Source organism: Epinephelus fuscoguttatus, linkage group LG8, assembly GCF_011397635.1.
Source record: "Epinephelus fuscoguttatus linkage group LG8, E.fuscoguttatus.final_Chr_v1".
Classification (NCBI taxonomy): Eukaryota; Metazoa; Chordata; class Actinopteri; order Perciformes; family Serranidae; genus Epinephelus; species Epinephelus fuscoguttatus.
This window is the reverse complement of record NC_064759.1, coordinates 1521772-1539656: the sequence shown is the minus strand read 5'-3', so window position 1 is coordinate 1539656 and position 17885 is coordinate 1521772. Positions and strand designations below refer to the sequence as shown.

General features: G+C 45.1%; 2 protein-coding genes across 2 annotated transcripts in view; one reads left to right on the top strand and one right to left on the bottom strand.

Annotated features, from left to right (window-relative positions):
* Positions 1–17885, top strand: part of LOC125892608 (cathepsin S-like) — an 853108-nt gene that overhangs the window by 417123 nt on the left and 418100 nt on the right. The window lies entirely within an intron of this gene.
* prdm1a (PR domain containing 1a, with ZNF domain) lies at positions 245–17750 on the bottom strand. Its single transcript, XM_049582624.1, has 8 exons — positions 17525–17750; positions 16067–16384; positions 12402–12746; positions 9271–9390; positions 7640–7892; positions 3115–4196; positions 2689–2817; positions 245–2566 (listed from the first exon to the last, which is right to left on the bottom strand). Exons 2-8 carry the CDS (start codon positions 16091–16093, stop codon positions 1988–1990), a joined length of 2535 nt encoding a protein of 844 aa, XP_049438581.1. The 5' UTR covers positions 16094–16384; positions 17525–17750; the 3' UTR covers positions 245–1987.

Sequence of the window (17885 nt, the reverse complement as noted above, 5' to 3'; positions counted from 1 at the left end):
AACTAGAAATACTATTTAAGAAGACAGATGTGCCTGTCAAATATTAACATAGGAAAGTATCTACAATTACTATGTAGTGGTAGAGCGAGTATAATTTCACTTATATAATTTCACTGCATTAAAGACGAGCATTATTTTCCAGCTTTTCCATTATGTCTGTACACATTCATTTCAATGACTGTTCTACCAAACCACATGTAAAGAGAATAAAGCACACAGAGCCGCAGGGTTTAGATTAGAGCAGTGAACATTTATATCATAATTTACACTTTTTGACATTTTGCACATAAATAAGTATGTAAACCAGAATGTAAACAGAGACAGTCCTTTTGGGGATTCTCCTCTGGAGTTAAAGCTCTGATCAGAGAAAGAGACACTTTGGTCGAACATTAGTTAGAGACAAAGATGATGAAACAGAGGAGAGACAGATGCACAGTTCAGATTGTTGATGTACAACTGCTGCAGAAAGTCACAGTTGCTTTAGTGACATTAAGCTGAGTCTTAATGCCGTTCTGACCAGTTTCAGTGATATTGTACACAGTGTAAATGGTGCAAGCATCGGCACTGAAGTTATAAAGTAGGAGGAGGGGGGGGCCAGTGCATAAAAGAAGGCCGAGGTGCTTTCGTGTATGCCAGTTCAACAAGGTGGCGGACGGGTGGGGTTGAAGAAGGGGCCATTGCTTCTCAACCGAAATATTAACAAACAACAACAACAAAACATCTACAAAACGTGAGACCACAGCGAAAGATTGAACACTTCATCATATACACACAGTACGTCTTCCCTTCTTCAGCAATTTGATTCCTCGAGTCCTTCTTCCCTTGTTTTCATTTTTCTTTCTCCTGGTTTTTGGTGTGCATTTGAAATTAAAGCCAAGTGAACTTTGGTTTCTAGCGTCAAGTGTGAAACCTCCTCAGTCCGAGGAGGTTCACTTCCCTGTCGGGTGCTGACAGTGTTGTAGAAAAATAAAACAAAAGGAGGGACGAGGGGGGGGGCGGCTGGCCGGCCTCCCGAGTCCATTATGTGCTACATGTTAGCGGGCGGTGCCGCTCCTTTGGACCACACGAAGAGCTGCACTCCAGTTCAGTTTGGTTTCTTCTTCTTCTTCTTCAAGTAGCAAAAATAAATAGAAAGCTCCCACCTTTAGCTGTCCCTTTAAACACACACACACACACTCGCACAAACACACACACAGTCGTATCGTCACATGCACACTGAGGTAACCGTTGTGAAAAATATACAAAAAATGCCCTTTTTAGTTTCAAATTAAATTAAGTAGGCATCAGAAAAAGGACACAGACATACTTTCGGGAAGCTATCGAGCAGGGTTGAAATAAAGCTCTTCTCACTAAGTTAACAAATTTATGTGCCGCACTTTGGCAAGTTATTCAAACCCTTTTTTAACCTGCTATGTTGGTTCCTAAATTTAAATAGATAAAACCCTGAAGAGTGGAAACCCCTGATTCTATAGGTCAGAGGTCAGAGGACGGACAGACAGACGGACGGATATAGGCATAGACTGAGTGACTATCTACAGAGAAATGGCCACAGAGAAAACAAAATAAGTCTTTAACGTTGATTTCATCCCGTCAGTGTAACCATCCCTTCCACTTATTGCTTTTAAAGACAACAAATAAAAAGTATAATAAATTAAGGAGGTTATATAACAACTAATTGATCAAAAAAAAAAACAAAGACATTTGAAAATCGAGACCAAATAATACAACAACAATAATGATAATAGCATTATATTAATTACATTAAAGGTAAATCCTGGGTACATGATTGTCTGTAAGTATAATAAACGCTGAAACTGCTAAGTAGTCATGGGACAGTGTCTCTTGAGCCCTGAGTTCGCGAGTCCCTGATAAACCTGGAGTAATCATGATATCACTCCTGACGACAACCAGGTAGAGATTTATTTATTTACAGCTGTCTGCTGAGTCGTGCAGTCCTGACTCCAAGTCCTTTGGGTTTAAAGGTCAGTCACGCGTGATCCTCTGACTCCTGCTTGACGGTGACGTTGGCAGGAAGTGGCGGGATGGGGCTGCTGTGCCGCATCTTGATGACTGATGTCTCATTCGGGGACTCATATGTGCCGTAACCTGCAGAGATAAGGTCGGTGGCGCCGCCCTTGTGGTGGGGATGGTAATGGGGGGACTTCAGGTCGTTCTCCCTCCACAGCATCCCCAAGACCTGCTTCTCCAGCATAGCCTCCACCTCCACCCCTCCCTGCAGCTGCTCCAGCCGCTCGGCGTGCTCGCTGACGTCAAAGCGCTCAATCTCCTCGTTGGCGCGGTGCACGTCTTCCAAGGAAGAGTGAGTGGAGACAGCAGGGCAGTAGCCCTTGAGGTGAAGCCGCAGGCTGCACAGGTGGATGTAGTGGCGGTGGCAGTGGGGGCATTTGTGCGGACGCTCGCGGGAGTGCAGCCGCTTGTGCAGCTTGAGGTGGACAAACTGGGTGAACTTTGCTGGGCAGAGTTTGCAGTGGTAGGGCTTTTCCCCTGAGTGGAGGCGCAGGTGAGTTTTCAGGTTGCTGGTGCTGCTGAAGCGCTTGTGACAAACCTGGAGGAGACAAAGAGATGATGTCAGCTGCTTGTGGCAACCCACAAATTAACCTTCATATCTCGTTATCAACTCATCTTTCGCGGAAAGAGTCAGAAAGCGTCCTTGGCATTGTTTCTTACCTGGCACTCATGTGGCTTCTCCCCAGTGTGGACCAGGAAGTGTTTCTGCAGGTGAGCCAGCTGAGTGAAACCTTTGTTACAGGTCTGACATTTAAAGGGTCTCTCTCCACTGTGGACACGAAGATGAACCTACAGAGAGGAGGAAGAGAAAGATCAGTTAAATATCAGAGAAACCAACAAACTAAAAGGTTTCGAGGTGGTAAAGAAATATAAACTTGATTATGTTAAAACACACGGAGAGCTTGGTGAGTTTTCTGTAAATGGTTTTTAACACGCCCTGCTCTTTCAGGTGCAGTAAACCTGCTCTGTGGCCTAATTATAATGAACTGTAAGCTTCCCAGTACAAAGGAGTGGAATGATAATGAGTCAGTAAATCAGACAAGATGTTGAAAGACAAACACGGAAACAACTCGTCTCAATCCTCACCTTCAGGTTCGACAGCTGTCCGAAGGTCTTGCTGCACACGTTGCACTCATACTTGATTTTGCCGTTCTGCTTCTTCAGCGGGTACGGCAGCGCCTTGTAGCCTGCTGAGCCCGGGCCACGCTTCGCCTTGGTCAGGTTGATTGCCTCCTCATCTGTGCAATGCTCGCCGGCATTGCCCAGCAGGGCTGAGGTAGGCTTGGTGGGCACCCTCTCGTTGGGAGGTGCTGTGCCTGCTGTTGGGGAGCCGCTGGAGGGGGCGTGGGTGGGTCTGTGTGGGTGAGGGTGCGCGGGGTAAGGGTGGTGAGGCCCTGCTTTGTCCTTCAGAGACGTGGCAGCTGAGAAGGCACTGGTGGGCCTGGGGAGGAGGAAGTCTCTGTGGGCAGAGACGGAGGAGGGTTGGATGTGGTCTGGCATCAGGAAGCGCCTCCCTGCTGTGTCGGAGGGCAGGAGGGGCACGTGAGGGGGGAGCAGGCTGCTGTAGACGGGGTACATCCTGGGAAAGATTCCTCCTACAGTTGGGACACCACCGCTAGGCAGAGAGTAGGGATGGGGAAGGAGGTAGCGTGAGTAAGGAGCTCCTGGAGGGTAGAAGGATGAGGAGATGGGAGTAGATGGCGGGGAGTAACCGGGGTAAGAACCCAGTCCAGTGGGGTAAAAAGATGCTGGACCCAGTGGGCTCCCCTGAGGGCTGCTGTCAGGGCTGCTCCTCGCTGACGGGCTGGGTGTGGCTGAAGACTGGTTGCCAGGGGAACAAGTTGTGGGGTAAACAAGCTGGCCGGGTTTGTGGCCAAGGAAGTCTTCAGGGATGTGAGGGTGGGGTCTGAGCGTCGGGTAGAGGGCGCGAGGGTACAGAGGGCGCTCAGGACTGTCGGCACAGCGCGGCCGGGTGGGAAGCGGCCGGCTGGGCTCCCTCTTCGTTGAGGAGGAGGAGGAGGTGCTGTTGGTGCCACGCAGGATGGAGAGGACGCTGTGTTCCCTCTTGGGCGGCGTGGGGGTCACTGCGACGGGGGACGGGCTGGAGGCTTCAACCAAACGCTCCTCACTGCTCACCTGCTGCTGTTTCACCTCCAAGAGAGACTGCTCTGAAGAGACACAGAGAGAAAGGAGAGGTCAGAGAGAGTTCAGCAGATCAAGATAAAGTCCTGGTGATTCCTCCCCTCGAGGCCCTTTGATGAATGATCCCAAGTTTTGTCATTTAAAGTGGAAATCATGACTTTTAACAACATAAAATATTCTCTGATTACTTTAAAACTGAGCCTGTCGGCAGAGATTAACCTCTGCATGTTAAAGTGGTAGACTACGTTCTGTGTGTGTGTGTGTGTGTGTGTGTGTGTGTGTGTGTGTGTTGCAGGGTTTAGGAACACCATAAGTAACTCAACTCTGGGCCAATTAAGGTGACAGATTTGACGAACGAGCGTGAGGGGTGAGGGCGGGAGCAATAGACAGGAAGTGAGGCGTGACAGCTGCCTTTGGGCATTGTGTGTGTTTATATCTGTGTGTGTGTGTGTGTGTGTGTGTGTGTGTGTGTGTGTGTGTGCCTATAAAATCAAGATAAAATCAAAATAGTGGCAGACAGATAGGGCTGATGGAAGGTTTCCTGCTAAAGATATCCTCCGAAAAAGCCTCCACCTGCCCTCCACACACACACATACACACACACACACACACACACACACACACACACACACACACACCATGTGACAAGGTCCACACACACAGAGGTGCCTGCAGACAAAGGCCTCTGTCTGATTTGTTGACTTTTCCACTTTTGGGGAACACATGCACATTTTTGATCAAACTCCTACTCTCCTGACTTTACCGACTCTGTTTCCAGGTCAAAGGTCAGATTAGCGAGCTTCCTCCTCAGTCACTCACACCTACTGTCTCCTCTGCATGATGAAAGAGTGGATTAGGAGGAGAGCTCACACACACACTCTCTAAAAGCCCCGGGTAGTCAGCGAGCAGCACATCTCGGCTGTTAAATGGCTTCAGACGGGCCCTTAAAACACCGCCGTCTATTATCTATAAGCTCGTTTACTGCCCAGTCAACTTTTTACCAGGAGGTCACCCAGAGGGGAGTGTGTGTGTGTAAGTGTGTGAGCACGTGTAAATGTGTATGTGTGTGAGAGAGAGATGGAGGTTGTCAGAGTTAATCCTGAGTGCCAGCACTGGTGAAATTTGTTTGACTCCCCCGATTCACCCTCTCTCACTCACTCACACACACACACACACACACACACACACACACACAGGCAGTGACCCCTGCATCACAAGTATAGCGGCAGTGTGTAAACATTGAGGTTATCAGTTAGCCTTCCTCCTCCTCCTCCTCCCTCCTTCCTTCTTCTAGAAAACAAACAGGGCGGCCATCTTGGAGATATCAATCTGTCAACACGGCCCTTCTGCCAGGAAGTTCAAGTAGTCAACAGAGGGGGTGGGAGGTGCGACTCCACCTCCAGCGCCCCCCCCCTCCACCTTCTCTCTGGTCTTTTCAAGTGCCAAATATATCAAGCAAATGGCCGACACACACACACACACGCTCTCACACACACATGCGCAGTATGTGCGAGCTAGCATGTGTTTGAGATGAAAAGAGTGGGTGTGAATGCGTTGGCATGTCGCACTTATGACTGCGTGTGAGAGAAAAGAGAGTGTTTTTATCGGTGGAGCAGCAGCATCTTTGAACACAACACACACACACACACATGGCTGACAGGTGCTTTAAAGTGCTAACACTCAGAGAATGCTACACAGCGACGACCAAAAGAGTGAGAGAAGGAGAGAGGAGAAAGTGAGGGAGTGAGACGGCGGTGCACCCTCAGTCATTTTACTCACAGATGTCTGGTTTTGCTATGACTGCGTTTGAAAGGGCAAAAACCAGAGAGACAAAGACGATGCAGTTGACATGTTGTTGCACGACTTGGGAATAAAATACAGGATGTTGCTTGGTTTGGAGCAGAGACTGTGGTGCCCCCCTCCCGTGGGACACTGAGTGTGATTTAAAAAAAGACCGGAAGACGACAGTGAGACAAATCTTCTCTGAAGCAAAACCACCAAAAATACGCTGGCATTAAGAACAGCAGATTCAAATCGAAGGGTCAGGTTTGACCTTCGTAGGTCAGATGGGCTCACCGAAATCATTAAATTATGAGACTGCATTTTCAGTCTGCAGCACAGCTGCTGAATTCATCAGCTTCCTCTTGTCTTACCTTTTGCCCTTGTGGCTGAGTTTCGGTTTAACGTTTCTTAGTCAGAAAGATTGTGGTTTTCTTGGTTTTACTCAGCCGATGAGATTATTTCTGACTTTGTGTGTAGAGCCAAAACTCCAGTCCAACAGTCAAAAGGACTCATTTTTGGCACGTACTCATCAGACCGGACAAAAAAAAAAATGGCTCGAAACTTAAAGCTCAACAGACCATGGACAAAACTGCAGCCAAGTTCAGGTAAGTGTTTGTGCTGCAGGTAAACATCAGTGTTTGAGTCACTGGCAGGTCAACAGAAGCCTGTGGGGCCAAATGACAGAGGCAGCTAATGAAAGACAACACATATGCTGGATACACACACACAGGCTTTGGAGAGGGGAGGTGACTGGGAGGGGGGGCTGAGGTGCCTCCTGCCTCTCCCCCAGGTCATGCGCATTTTTCCCTGGGCAGAGGAGTCGCCCAGGCTGGGTCTGCTGGTCCCTCTACCACCTTAACACTGCCATTAACCTGCAGTCACACCTGGAAAGCCCTGAGCTCCCTCTCTCTGTCTTTGTTTCCTCTCAGCTCACTCTCTCTTTGATCAGCTCCACTAAAGGGGAGCAGTGCAGCCCGTCTGCTGTGTCAAGAAAAGGTTCATTTCAGAGCTGCATGTCCAAATTTGTGTCTCTCTGCTTTGTGCTAAACTAATACTCATCTATGATTTAAAGGTTTAGATGGAGGTTTGGGGCTGATGTTAGCAGCTGGGGGTTCATGCTGTTATCAGAAGGGAATCAGAAGAACGGTAAAACATTTGTGTGTGAGCACGGAGAACTCTGACGCTAACTTTTCTCTCATAAAAAGGTCACCAAAGACAAATGCAGTCATGCAAACAGTCTCTGCTGCTTTTATTGAGGTTGAGCAAGGTTGTGTGTGCGAGCTTTCATGTTAAGAGCGGGTCTTTAAGTGTGTAAGACTGTGGCATTAGGGGCCATATCCCCCTGTGTGTGTAATTACACTGTCACTGGCACACACACAAATACAGCGATGGCACTGACAGAGATGAAAGGTTGTTGGTCTTGTACTTTTGTGTGTGTGTGTGAGATAATGACAGGCTAAGGTTCAGAGAGGAAGGAGACACGGCTACACTCAAAAACACTGTGAGGCTTTAAGAGCGGCGACAGGACACACTCAAGACACACACACACACACACACACACACACACCTACATTGTCTATTGATTGTATGGTTTTTACGACAGCAGCTCGGAGCATCAGACGTTTAATAAATATAACCTGTTCTGTCACAGTCAAAGTCTCACTCATTTATTAGCTGAAACACTTACTGAGTTTCTGCATCATCAGCTCTCCGGACGGCGGGTAGTGGAGACGACGGGCGAAGTCGTGGCAGTACCAGACGAGCAGCTCAGCACCGGCTGGGACGGGCTTCACCGTGTAGAAGTAGATCTCCATGCCGTTCTGACATGCTGCCAAGTTCTGCTCTGCCACCGAGTGCGCCGGGTTCACGTAGCGCATCCAGTTAGAGCGAGTCTCATCCAGGCCGTCGACGAAGTGGTGGAACTCTTGGCCCTCGTAGATCTGGAGCGAAAAAGAATTTAGAAAATTAATTATTACTCATGTTCTTTAAATGTCAGAATTGATTGTCGTCAATTAAAGAAGTCAAGTAAAAAAATAGCTTTTTATTTTCAGTTTTCGATTCTTTACTTTTTCTCTTCTTTGAATAAAAAAACAGACGACACAGAAGTTCTAACAAAACTAAATGACTTCGTTCAGTTGTAATAACAGCAGTAACAGCCTTGTTTAAAAATAAGTATTATGTAAATTCATCTTTTTTTTCTCTCCCTTCATTCACTTCCCCTGAATGACTTCACTGACAAACTGACATACAGACTAAGTGAATTACAAGCTATTGACAGTAACTAAAAACTGGGGGTAACTAACTGAAAAAAATCAGTAAAATTCCACTAATTCTGTCACTTAATTAGTACGTAGCCTGGGAAAAGTAAATGAGTAGCAAAACCCACGAAATAAATGTGTAAATAAATGTAATAAATAATAAACTAACTGACTAAAAATGCAAATTAATTAGTTACTAATGAACTAAAATTAAGGGTTTGACTAAATATCTTTAGTAAATGGCAAAAAAGTCAGTTTAAGTAACTTACCAAATAAAAAAGTGATAAATAACAAACTAAGTTTTAAATCCAGCCGGTTTTAAAAATAAATCTGACTACATTCAAACACCTTTCTTCTTCTCTTGTCCCTCTCTCCGTCCCTCCATCCTTTCATTCCCCTCAGACGGACAGAGACAGACAGAGTGCCGCGGAGGAGGAGATCCTCTTTTATATTGAAAAGGGAAAGGACGGACCGCCGACTCATTTTCTGCCTCTCTTTCTCTCTTTCACTCTCTCGTATCTCTCGGCTCAGTGTGTGTGTGTGTGTGTGTGTGTGTGTGTGTGTGTGTGTGAGAAAGTGAGATATGAGCATGAATGGAACACCTTTCTGATTTAATGTCTGCTTGTGGTTTGCAGCACACTGACTCTTTCTCTTCATGCACACACACACACACACACACACACCCAGTGTGTGGGCGGTGGTCAGGTAGGTGGTTTGTGAGCGTGTGTGCTCTCACTCAGTCAGTTACCGGTAGTGATGGAGTGTATTCTGTCGAACGCTCTGTGTGTGTGTGTGTGTGTGTGTGTGTGTGTGTGTGTGTGCGCGCGTGCGGACTTACAGGAACCGCAGTGTGACATGTTATTTGTGTGAAGGTGACATCACATCCCCGTCTCACTGTCTCATGAAAAACAGCGAGCCCAGTTTCCTGTTCCACTGACTGACTTTAGACGTGCGTGACGTCACAGGAAGGGGTCCCTCCGGCTTCTGAGGAAGTGTGTGTGTGTCTGTGTGTGTCTGTGTGTGTGTGTGTTTTCCCTTGCATGAGTGTGTGTGTGCTCACCCTCCAGAAGTACTTGCGGTTGGCGTCTCTGCGAACGCTGTCAGCCGTGTAGATCTCGCCCACCAGGGGACCAAAGCGAGTTCCTTTGGGGATGTACTCCCTGCTGCACACGCCGACCACCTGCACCAAGACACACACACACACACACATACGCACAGGGGTTACACAAAAGATCGAAGAGGTCTTTGATGTGGATCGTGAGTGTGTGTGATCTTTAACACAAAACTTGTAGTGTCTTGAGTGGTATTAATACTTCTACAATGGACTGACGCCGTACCAATGGCATAGGCTCTGCATAGACGCATACGCCACGCCTGATGTGCACCTCCCCATAAGTGTGACTAGTGGTTGCAGTGATGACGACCTGTTTATTGTTATAACAATGAATTGCTAAGACAATAAAGCCTCCGCCCAAAATGGCATTTTCAGACCAATGTGTGATGTTTCCTGACTTCATATGAGTTGGGAAAAACCTTCACTAGCCTCTAGGCTAATTTATGCAATGTAAAATGCCAGAGACTTATGCTAATAATGTTAGCATGTTGCATTTATGGGGAAAACGTGTTAAGTATAAGACAGTTGTTTTGTCTGTGAACCTTGTGAGTGAAAATGAAGTTGATTTGTGTACTTGTGTTTGAAATTGTCTCTATTAAGCCATGTTTAATGTGTGTTTAACGTGTGTTTAATGTGTTTTAAATCAATCCAACTTTACAGCACTTCACATAAACTCTACTGCCACCTAGCATTTTGAGGGTGTAACTGCAGAGAGACACAGACACACCACCACAGTATAAATGCTTATAAAGACAAAGGCCACATGTGACTCACAACTATAAATCCACCTTCAGACAAAATTTTACAAAGTAGCTTGCTTTAGACATCTCAAAACTCAAGATTATAACTTGTTAAAAATTTTGCGTGCAACCCCGTGTAGCTCTTTTGTTTTTGACCACGTGGCTTGCTGTAGATATGGAGTGTGTGCGTGTGTGCATTTTCATGCTGTTGTGCACATCCATCAGTGATATGTGTCATTAAGTCTAATTAACTCATATTGTTTGTACAAATACAGACTCACACACTATCAGCCAGCTGTCAACGCCGCCGATGATTAATGAACCAACTTTGCGCTTCACTTCATTTGGAGTGTGTGTGTGTGTGTGTGGTCGGAGAAAAACTGTAAAATCTCTTCTTTCAATTCTCTTTCTCTCGTCACACCTCCACTCGTCGCCACATCAAACCAAAACTGCTGCCACTTCAGACGCTTCATGTGGAAACATCCAGATACTCAAAAGAAAAAATAAATCTTTTGTTTCTTTTTATTTTTTGTTTCTCGCCTGATTCAATCAAAGAGCAGAACAAGAGGGAGGAGGAGGAAGAGGAGAAAAGCGAGGGATTATGTGGCGACTAGACGTCAGGCTCCAGCCGTGGATGGCAGAGACACACACACACACACACACACACACACACATTTTCTTCATGCAGAACCCACACAAACACACGACTTTCCCAAACCCCTGGTGACACGGGAAATCCCCTCTTCCCCCTTTTTTCCCTCGGCGGGACCAGACAGTGTGTTCTGACTTATTAACAGACGTTTACAATGCTCCTTCTCTTTCCTTGAACCAAAACTCAATCTTCTTTGATCAAAGCTCCTGTCCTCAGCCTTTCCCTTCTTCCAGACCAGATAAGTATTTGCTGATAGCCAATCAGCTTCTCTCTCTGGTTCTTGCGTCAGTTTCCCATTGATAAGGCCCCTGATGAGAAAATCTATGTGATCACGCTGCTCAGGAACTCACAAAGTGTCAGAGTTGCCAAAGTCACGACCCTTTGACCTGCTGTCATGCACTTTTTCTCAAACTGCCTTGAACAGCATGGCAGAGATGATCGGCTGCAGCAGGAGATTCACTGAGTTTTACTTTTCTAGCAGGAAGCCTCGTGACTGATCTGTGATGACTGTGAAATCTGTTACAGGACAAAGAATGAACATTTTAAAGCTTGTTTTGTGCTCTCTTTTATTTGTTTTCAGGGTTGTGTTCGCAGCATTGTAGAAAGGTTCTGTGATTTCTTATTTCATAATAAAATGCAAATTTACATCTGATGTTTCAGCTTTCAGCAGATAATCATTCTCTGTTTTTCGCTGTTTCACATTAGCAGAGAGTCATTTTGGTTCTGTGCAACACCTCACTGTTATCCAACCTCAGTTTCAACCTTTGACTTTTAGCCTCCAGTTCAATCAGTGACCAAAACTTTATCCATTCAGGTTTGTCAGAAAGTCACAAGGCCGCTGTGTGATTAGTTGAGAGAGATTTACAGAGCAAATGTGTCGTGCTGATCCAGTTTTCTCCTCTGCCTGGCAACAAAATCTGACCAAAATACACAACTACAGTTACTGATTTTTACCAGCTCATGTTTCTGGATATTTTGCTCCAAACTTTGTTGAGAAACACAAACTCTCAGGAGTTTTAAAATACCCTAAAGCTCCATTTACCTTAAAGGCCTCGGCAGATTTGAGCTGTGAAGCGTCTGATGGGTCAAACATGACTTTATATCCTCATTAAATTTGACTGAGCAGCTGAAACATCAGCAGACAGAAGCCGTCTCATGTGCCGCGTTAACATGTTGAACTGCGCTCCCTGCCAGCAGCTACGAGTACTGCAGCTCATTTAATGACTTGAGTGAAATGAAATCAATGAGATCTGAAACACACACACACACACACACACACACACACACACACACACACACACAGACTTGGGATAAAGCCGTCATCATTCCCTCAGATGATAAATGAGTTTTCATGCATGAATACGAGCCGATGAGGTCGCAGTGTACACACAGATACAGTTACAGAGTGTGTGTGTGTGTGTGTGTGTGTGTGAGAGTGTGTAAACTCTAGCTTCAGGCCTTTCACACACCCACTCACACACAGATTCCTCTCTGTAATGTGTACGTAAAGTTTTATGGCGAGACGACCCCCTCTTCATTACATGACCGACATCTGACTCACGAGCGTGTGCAGATGGCTTTCTCCGCCTGAGTGTGTGTGACTAGAGAGAAAGTTTGTATGTCTGCCAAAGTGTGTGTGTGTGTGTGTGTGTGTGTGTGTGTGTGTGTGTGTTTGTGAGTCTGACCTCCTTGCTGTCAGCTGGGTGTTTGAACGCCAGGTTCCGAGGCAGCGACGCCTCAGCTCTGGTTGTCGTCACAGCGTCACTGTCTGGCCCCGCCTCCCACGCCGTGTCTTTGACGATGTACGTGCACTTCTCCTCGAACTCTGCCTCCGTCCACCGGCTCATGTCTGCCTCCTCCATCTCCGTCTCTGTCTCCATGTCCACGTCCGTGTCTGCCGTCGTCTCTGCTCTGTTTGAGTCGGTGCTGTTGGTGGCAGTGGAGGCCATCTTGGCTCCGTGATGTGTGTCGTCCTGCTCCATGGTATGCGCCCCCTCACTGGTCAACATGGCCGAGCTATGAGAGGTCGCCTGGGTCAGAGACACGGGGAGATAAAAAAAGATATTGTCTTTAATTTTCAATCTCTTTCATTGAAAACATTTCTAAAAATTAAAACTGAGAAATTAGAAATTAAGGAAAAAATATTCCATGGAAACAAGAAAGGAAGGAGGGAGAGCTGGAAGAAGACAAAGAAAAATGGGAAACAAAGGAAGAAAAGGTGGAAAATAAAAAAAGGAAAGAGAAAAGGACAGAATGAGAGAAAGGTAAAAAGGAAGGTAAATAAAGATAGATAGAAAGAATGATGGAAGAAAGGAAGAGCTGAGGGAAGAAGAAAATAATATGAAAAGATAAGGAGAGACAAAGAAGGAAAGAAGAAGTGGAGGATCAAAAAGGGAAATACTGAAGGAAGGAAACCATCAGAGCCAAAGAAAGAAGAATGAAAAAGAAGGTAAGGATGAAAAGAAAAGAAGAAGAGAGGAGAGACAGAGGACTGTGTGGAAAACAGATAAGTGAAGTGAGGAGAAAAGATAAGAGATAAAAAGAGGACAAAAAGAAAAGGATTCAGACTAACGGTGATCAAAACAGAGGGAGAGATGAAGGGATGAAGAAGGAAGAGAGGAAGAGCTGTGATTATTATGTGGGGTGACTCAGTGAGGAGGGGGGTCTGACTAACGCTGCTGTCACACACACACACACACACACACACACAGATGGGAAACAGTTTGTCTTGTCAGATATTTGGTGAAAACATGAATTTGTAAAACAATGAGAGATGAGACCTGCATCGTTTGTGACTGATAATTATCACTTTGATGTGACGATGATAATAATAAAAATATTTCATGTGTTTAATTTGCCAAAAAGGATCAAAACCAAACCCTGGAAATAAGTTCTAATGTTTTGCTTTTGATTTTTATTGGCTGGTGTAATAAGAAATATGACCTGTTTATGATTCCAGCCCTCAGGATTAATTTCACTGATTGATTTCTTGTTGATCTTTTCTTTTTTTATCTGTCTATTAAAACCACAAAATGTAAAATGAGTCAGGCAGAGATATGAAGCTTTGATCAGAGAGGAACAAAGAGGAACTCAACACGTGTCTCATCCACAGTGATAGAAATCCTCTCATGTTCACGTATAAATCCGTCATTTTATTATGGATTCACTCTCAAACTGATGGGATTTTAAGATAAGTGTGTTTTATGTTATTAACTAATGGCATTTATGCTTTATAAAATAATACATTCAAACCAATTCTGACACTTCTACACATCAGCTGATTGAAATATTGAATAGTGAACGACAACTGCTGAATATTTTCCATTAAATGCACATTTTCTTTACAATTATTTCACGTATTTAACTCAAGTCTCCTTCTCCAATTTTCCATCAGTGTTTTTTTCTCTGAAGCAAATTAACTTTTCCTTTGCATTCTTCATCTTCTTTTTGTCCTGCTCTCTGTGTTTGTCCACTTCTCACACAGAGACAGAGACAGTGTAAGTCAGTTATCAGCTTGTATGTGTGAAAGCAGATTATGAAGTTAAAATCTGTATCCTCCCTGCATCCCCCCTCCTCCCGTCTCTTCCTGGGGCTGAAGACAGAGGAAGGAAACGCTGTCTGTGTCTGAATGAAGCTAAAATTGGAAGCAGAGTGGCACTGCAGCGGAACCGGCAAATCATCCCGACTCCCAGCGTGTGTGTGCTTGTGTGTGTGCTGGTAATGGATTGGGGGTGGGGGGGCGATGAGGAAGGGAGCGCCAAAACTTTTCCATTTGGGGGGCCACAGCAGCACAAACAAAACTTCAAACGCGATCCCACCCAAGACACAGACATACACACACACACACACACACACACACAGAGGCAGATATCCACTCAGGGAAAAACATGCTGCTCATCCCACGCAGGCGAGCGGAAAGCTGCAGATCTTCAGTGACCACACTGAATTCTTCTGCAGCCGCAAGAAAGAAAATTATTTCACATCCAACTGGCTCCAGTCACAGCTAACGGCTTCCCCTCAAAACAGCAGACAGCATGACACAAAGAGACGAAGAGGAAGACTTTCAAACATAACAACAGACATGTTCACATTCTGATTCCTCTCAGGAGCCAAACACAGCCACACATGCTTCATTTACTAAGTTTAACTGATAAGTTTCCTGTTTTTATGATCTTTCATTGAACTTTCTTGTTCTAAATTTGCAATAAAATGACTTTTAAATTATTCAAATACATTAAAAAGCTGAAGTTCTTTGCTGCACACTCATTGTAATAGTTAAATTCATCAGACTGGAGCAAAGCAATTCATTAACATGACATTCAAATCTCACAAAACCACAAACCTCTTCATTTGAATCTCAAAACTTAGAAATTTTCCAGCAAGAAAATGTAATTTCTCCCCGACAGCGGCTGCACCTCTTCCCCTCAGAGCTCAGCCCAGCAGAGCAACAGTTTCTGCCCCATTTGCTTTTTAAATGAAGCAAATTAAAAGTGGTCAGAGATGGAAATGTTTCTCAATATTCCAGCTCTCAGCACAATCCTCTTTGCATAACAGCTGCAACATCGAAAACTAATAGTGAAACCAAAAACCAAGAAACAATTCACCTCTCGCACATTTAGACCAACTGAAAAAATACAAAAGCTGCACGGAGTCACAAGAATTCCAGATGAAGGTGAAAATTAATAAGTAAAGTTGAAGCTGTGAGCTGTTTAACCTCCTCTCAGGGAAACACATCCAACTCACTCAGTGAAGTCCAACAGGAGAAAAAGTCAAATTCACAGTAATGTGTGGAGAAAAAACTGAAGTCCACCTGAGTCCAGCTGTCCTCACTAAAACACAAATGTCTTAAAGTTTGCATCAAAGCTTCAAATCAAAAACTGAGGTCCTGAACAAAGACATTAAAACTCACTTTAAGGGAAAACCACCAACAAACAGCAGGTGAAACAATTTCAGTCCAAACACCAGCAGCACCTCGACAGCAACACAGCTTTAAAATAAAACTTTAACAAAGATCAGAAATAAAAACTTCTTTGAATTTCCACAAACATTCATCACTTAAATTTATCCAGAAATCACAGAGATTAAACCTTCTGTTGCAAACACACAAACACACACCAACAAGACAAAAATCTGAATCAAAGGAACCTTAAAAGTTGCAAAAAATAAAGCTTAAAATTAAGTTTTACTCTCCTTAAGTTCACTGCTTTTGTTTTTTCAAATACTCCAGAAATTTAACGCAATCTCTGAATTTAAATTAAAATAAAAACCTATTTTTAAAACTTAAAAAAAAAACTCCTCAGATTTTTTCCTCCATGTTAAACTCAATAAAACTCTTCCTGTTTGGACTCACCGTGTAACTTTGGTCCCATCCACACATAGGGACGACGGGTCGGATCCTCTGTAAGTGTGTGTGTTGGTGTGTGTGTGTGGGACAGGTGCAGTTCTCCCTCCTCGGTCCGTCCCGCTCCGAGCTCCGATACTCCCGTGTGTTCAGTGCGTGTGTATGTGTGTGTGTGAGCGTCTGATCCACTCAGTGTCCTGCCTTCAAGTGTCTCACAGTGACCAACATCCATCTGGGTAAACTGGAAGTAGGACCGCCTCTCTCTGTCGGTAGGCCACGCCCACACGCGATCCTCCTCCTCTTGGCTCCGCCCACCGCACAGCCCCCCTGTATTCACACAAACACACACACACACTTCTTTACGGGGAAGAAGCAGCAGGCGCTTTCACCTGAGGCAATGAGCTACACACACACACACACACACACACACACACACACACACACACACAAAACAACAACTTTTCTGCATCAAAATAAAGTTTTTGAGTGTGTGTGTGTGTGTGTGTGTGTGTGGGAAATGTCTGTTAACAGCTTCAAATGGGTAAACAACATATGTGTATGAATGTGTGTGTGTGTCGACTGAGTCACTGTCACAGGATGTCCCTCTCTTCCCCAGGAAAACCAACACACAGACACACAGACACACAGGCACACACGCACCCTCTGCCTGTAGGGGGCAGGACTGATCTGCCTGTGCTTCCTTGTCTTAAAGTTCTGTCTCACTCTGTCTCCCTAAAGCTCACTCTCCTTCTCTCCTTCTCTCAGTTTCTCCCTCTCTCTTTCTCTCTGTTTTACTTTCTCTCTCTTTAAAGTGACTTCACTTCAGGTTTATAATTTAAATGCTGTTTTGGCTGACAACAAGGCCGCGGCCACGGAGTCGACCAGCATGCTTTATCAGAAGCGGGTACAGCTGTAGCTACAGTGAGCTGTGGCCGTGTCTGTGTGTCCAGATATTTTTGCTAACGGATATTTTTCCCCTCCGTTTAAAAAAAAACAAAAAATCAGTCCACACGATGTCGTTTTACAAAACATCTCCATCGACACTAGAAAGCTAGAAGGACCCTAAACGCCCTCGTATGCAGTGTTCACACAGACAGCGTTGTTGCTGCGGAGCTGCTGCTGTAACTTCTGTATTTCCACAATTAAAAGCCTCCTGTTAACAAATGAAGGGATTCTGTCCACAGAAACCTTATTGGAGGGCTTTTATTTTGAAAGGGAAGCAGGAAGCGTTGAGTCAAAATTAAATACTTTCAATTTCTTCACGTCTGTTACAGATATAAACATTGAAACTGTGGCGAAAGATGTCAGTGGGATCATCAGAAGACCATTCACTGCCTGTTTGTTGCTGAAAACTTTCAGAAAATAGGCGAGACTCTTTCTCTCCAGATGTTCTGAAGCTGAGCAGCCGAGCCCGTCTGTGGTCCAGGTGTTAGCTGTCTGTCTGTGAAGTGCACAGGTTAACATTACCTTTTTCAAACACCTACTGGAGATCTCATCATCAGTGATTCTGTTCAGTTTAAGGATGATGAACTTTCTTTAAACATACGAGTGAAGCTCTGCTCCTCCGCTTCTCCCACTCCTCATCCTCAACAGTCCCACTCTGAGAGGTTTCCCACCATCGGTTCAGGTGGACCTTAAACCCCACATGCTGAGGTGGAGCAGAGACACTGGGTGCAGCTGATGGATCTGTTCGTCTGTGCAGTGGGGAGTAAAAGTGTAAAGTCGTCATTAGATCAAACAGTGCGAACAAAACATGAGCAAACCTGCAGTTCGCCATTGCTGTTGTTTCTAGCGTTTGCTCATCACACAAAGCAACAACAGGCATGCA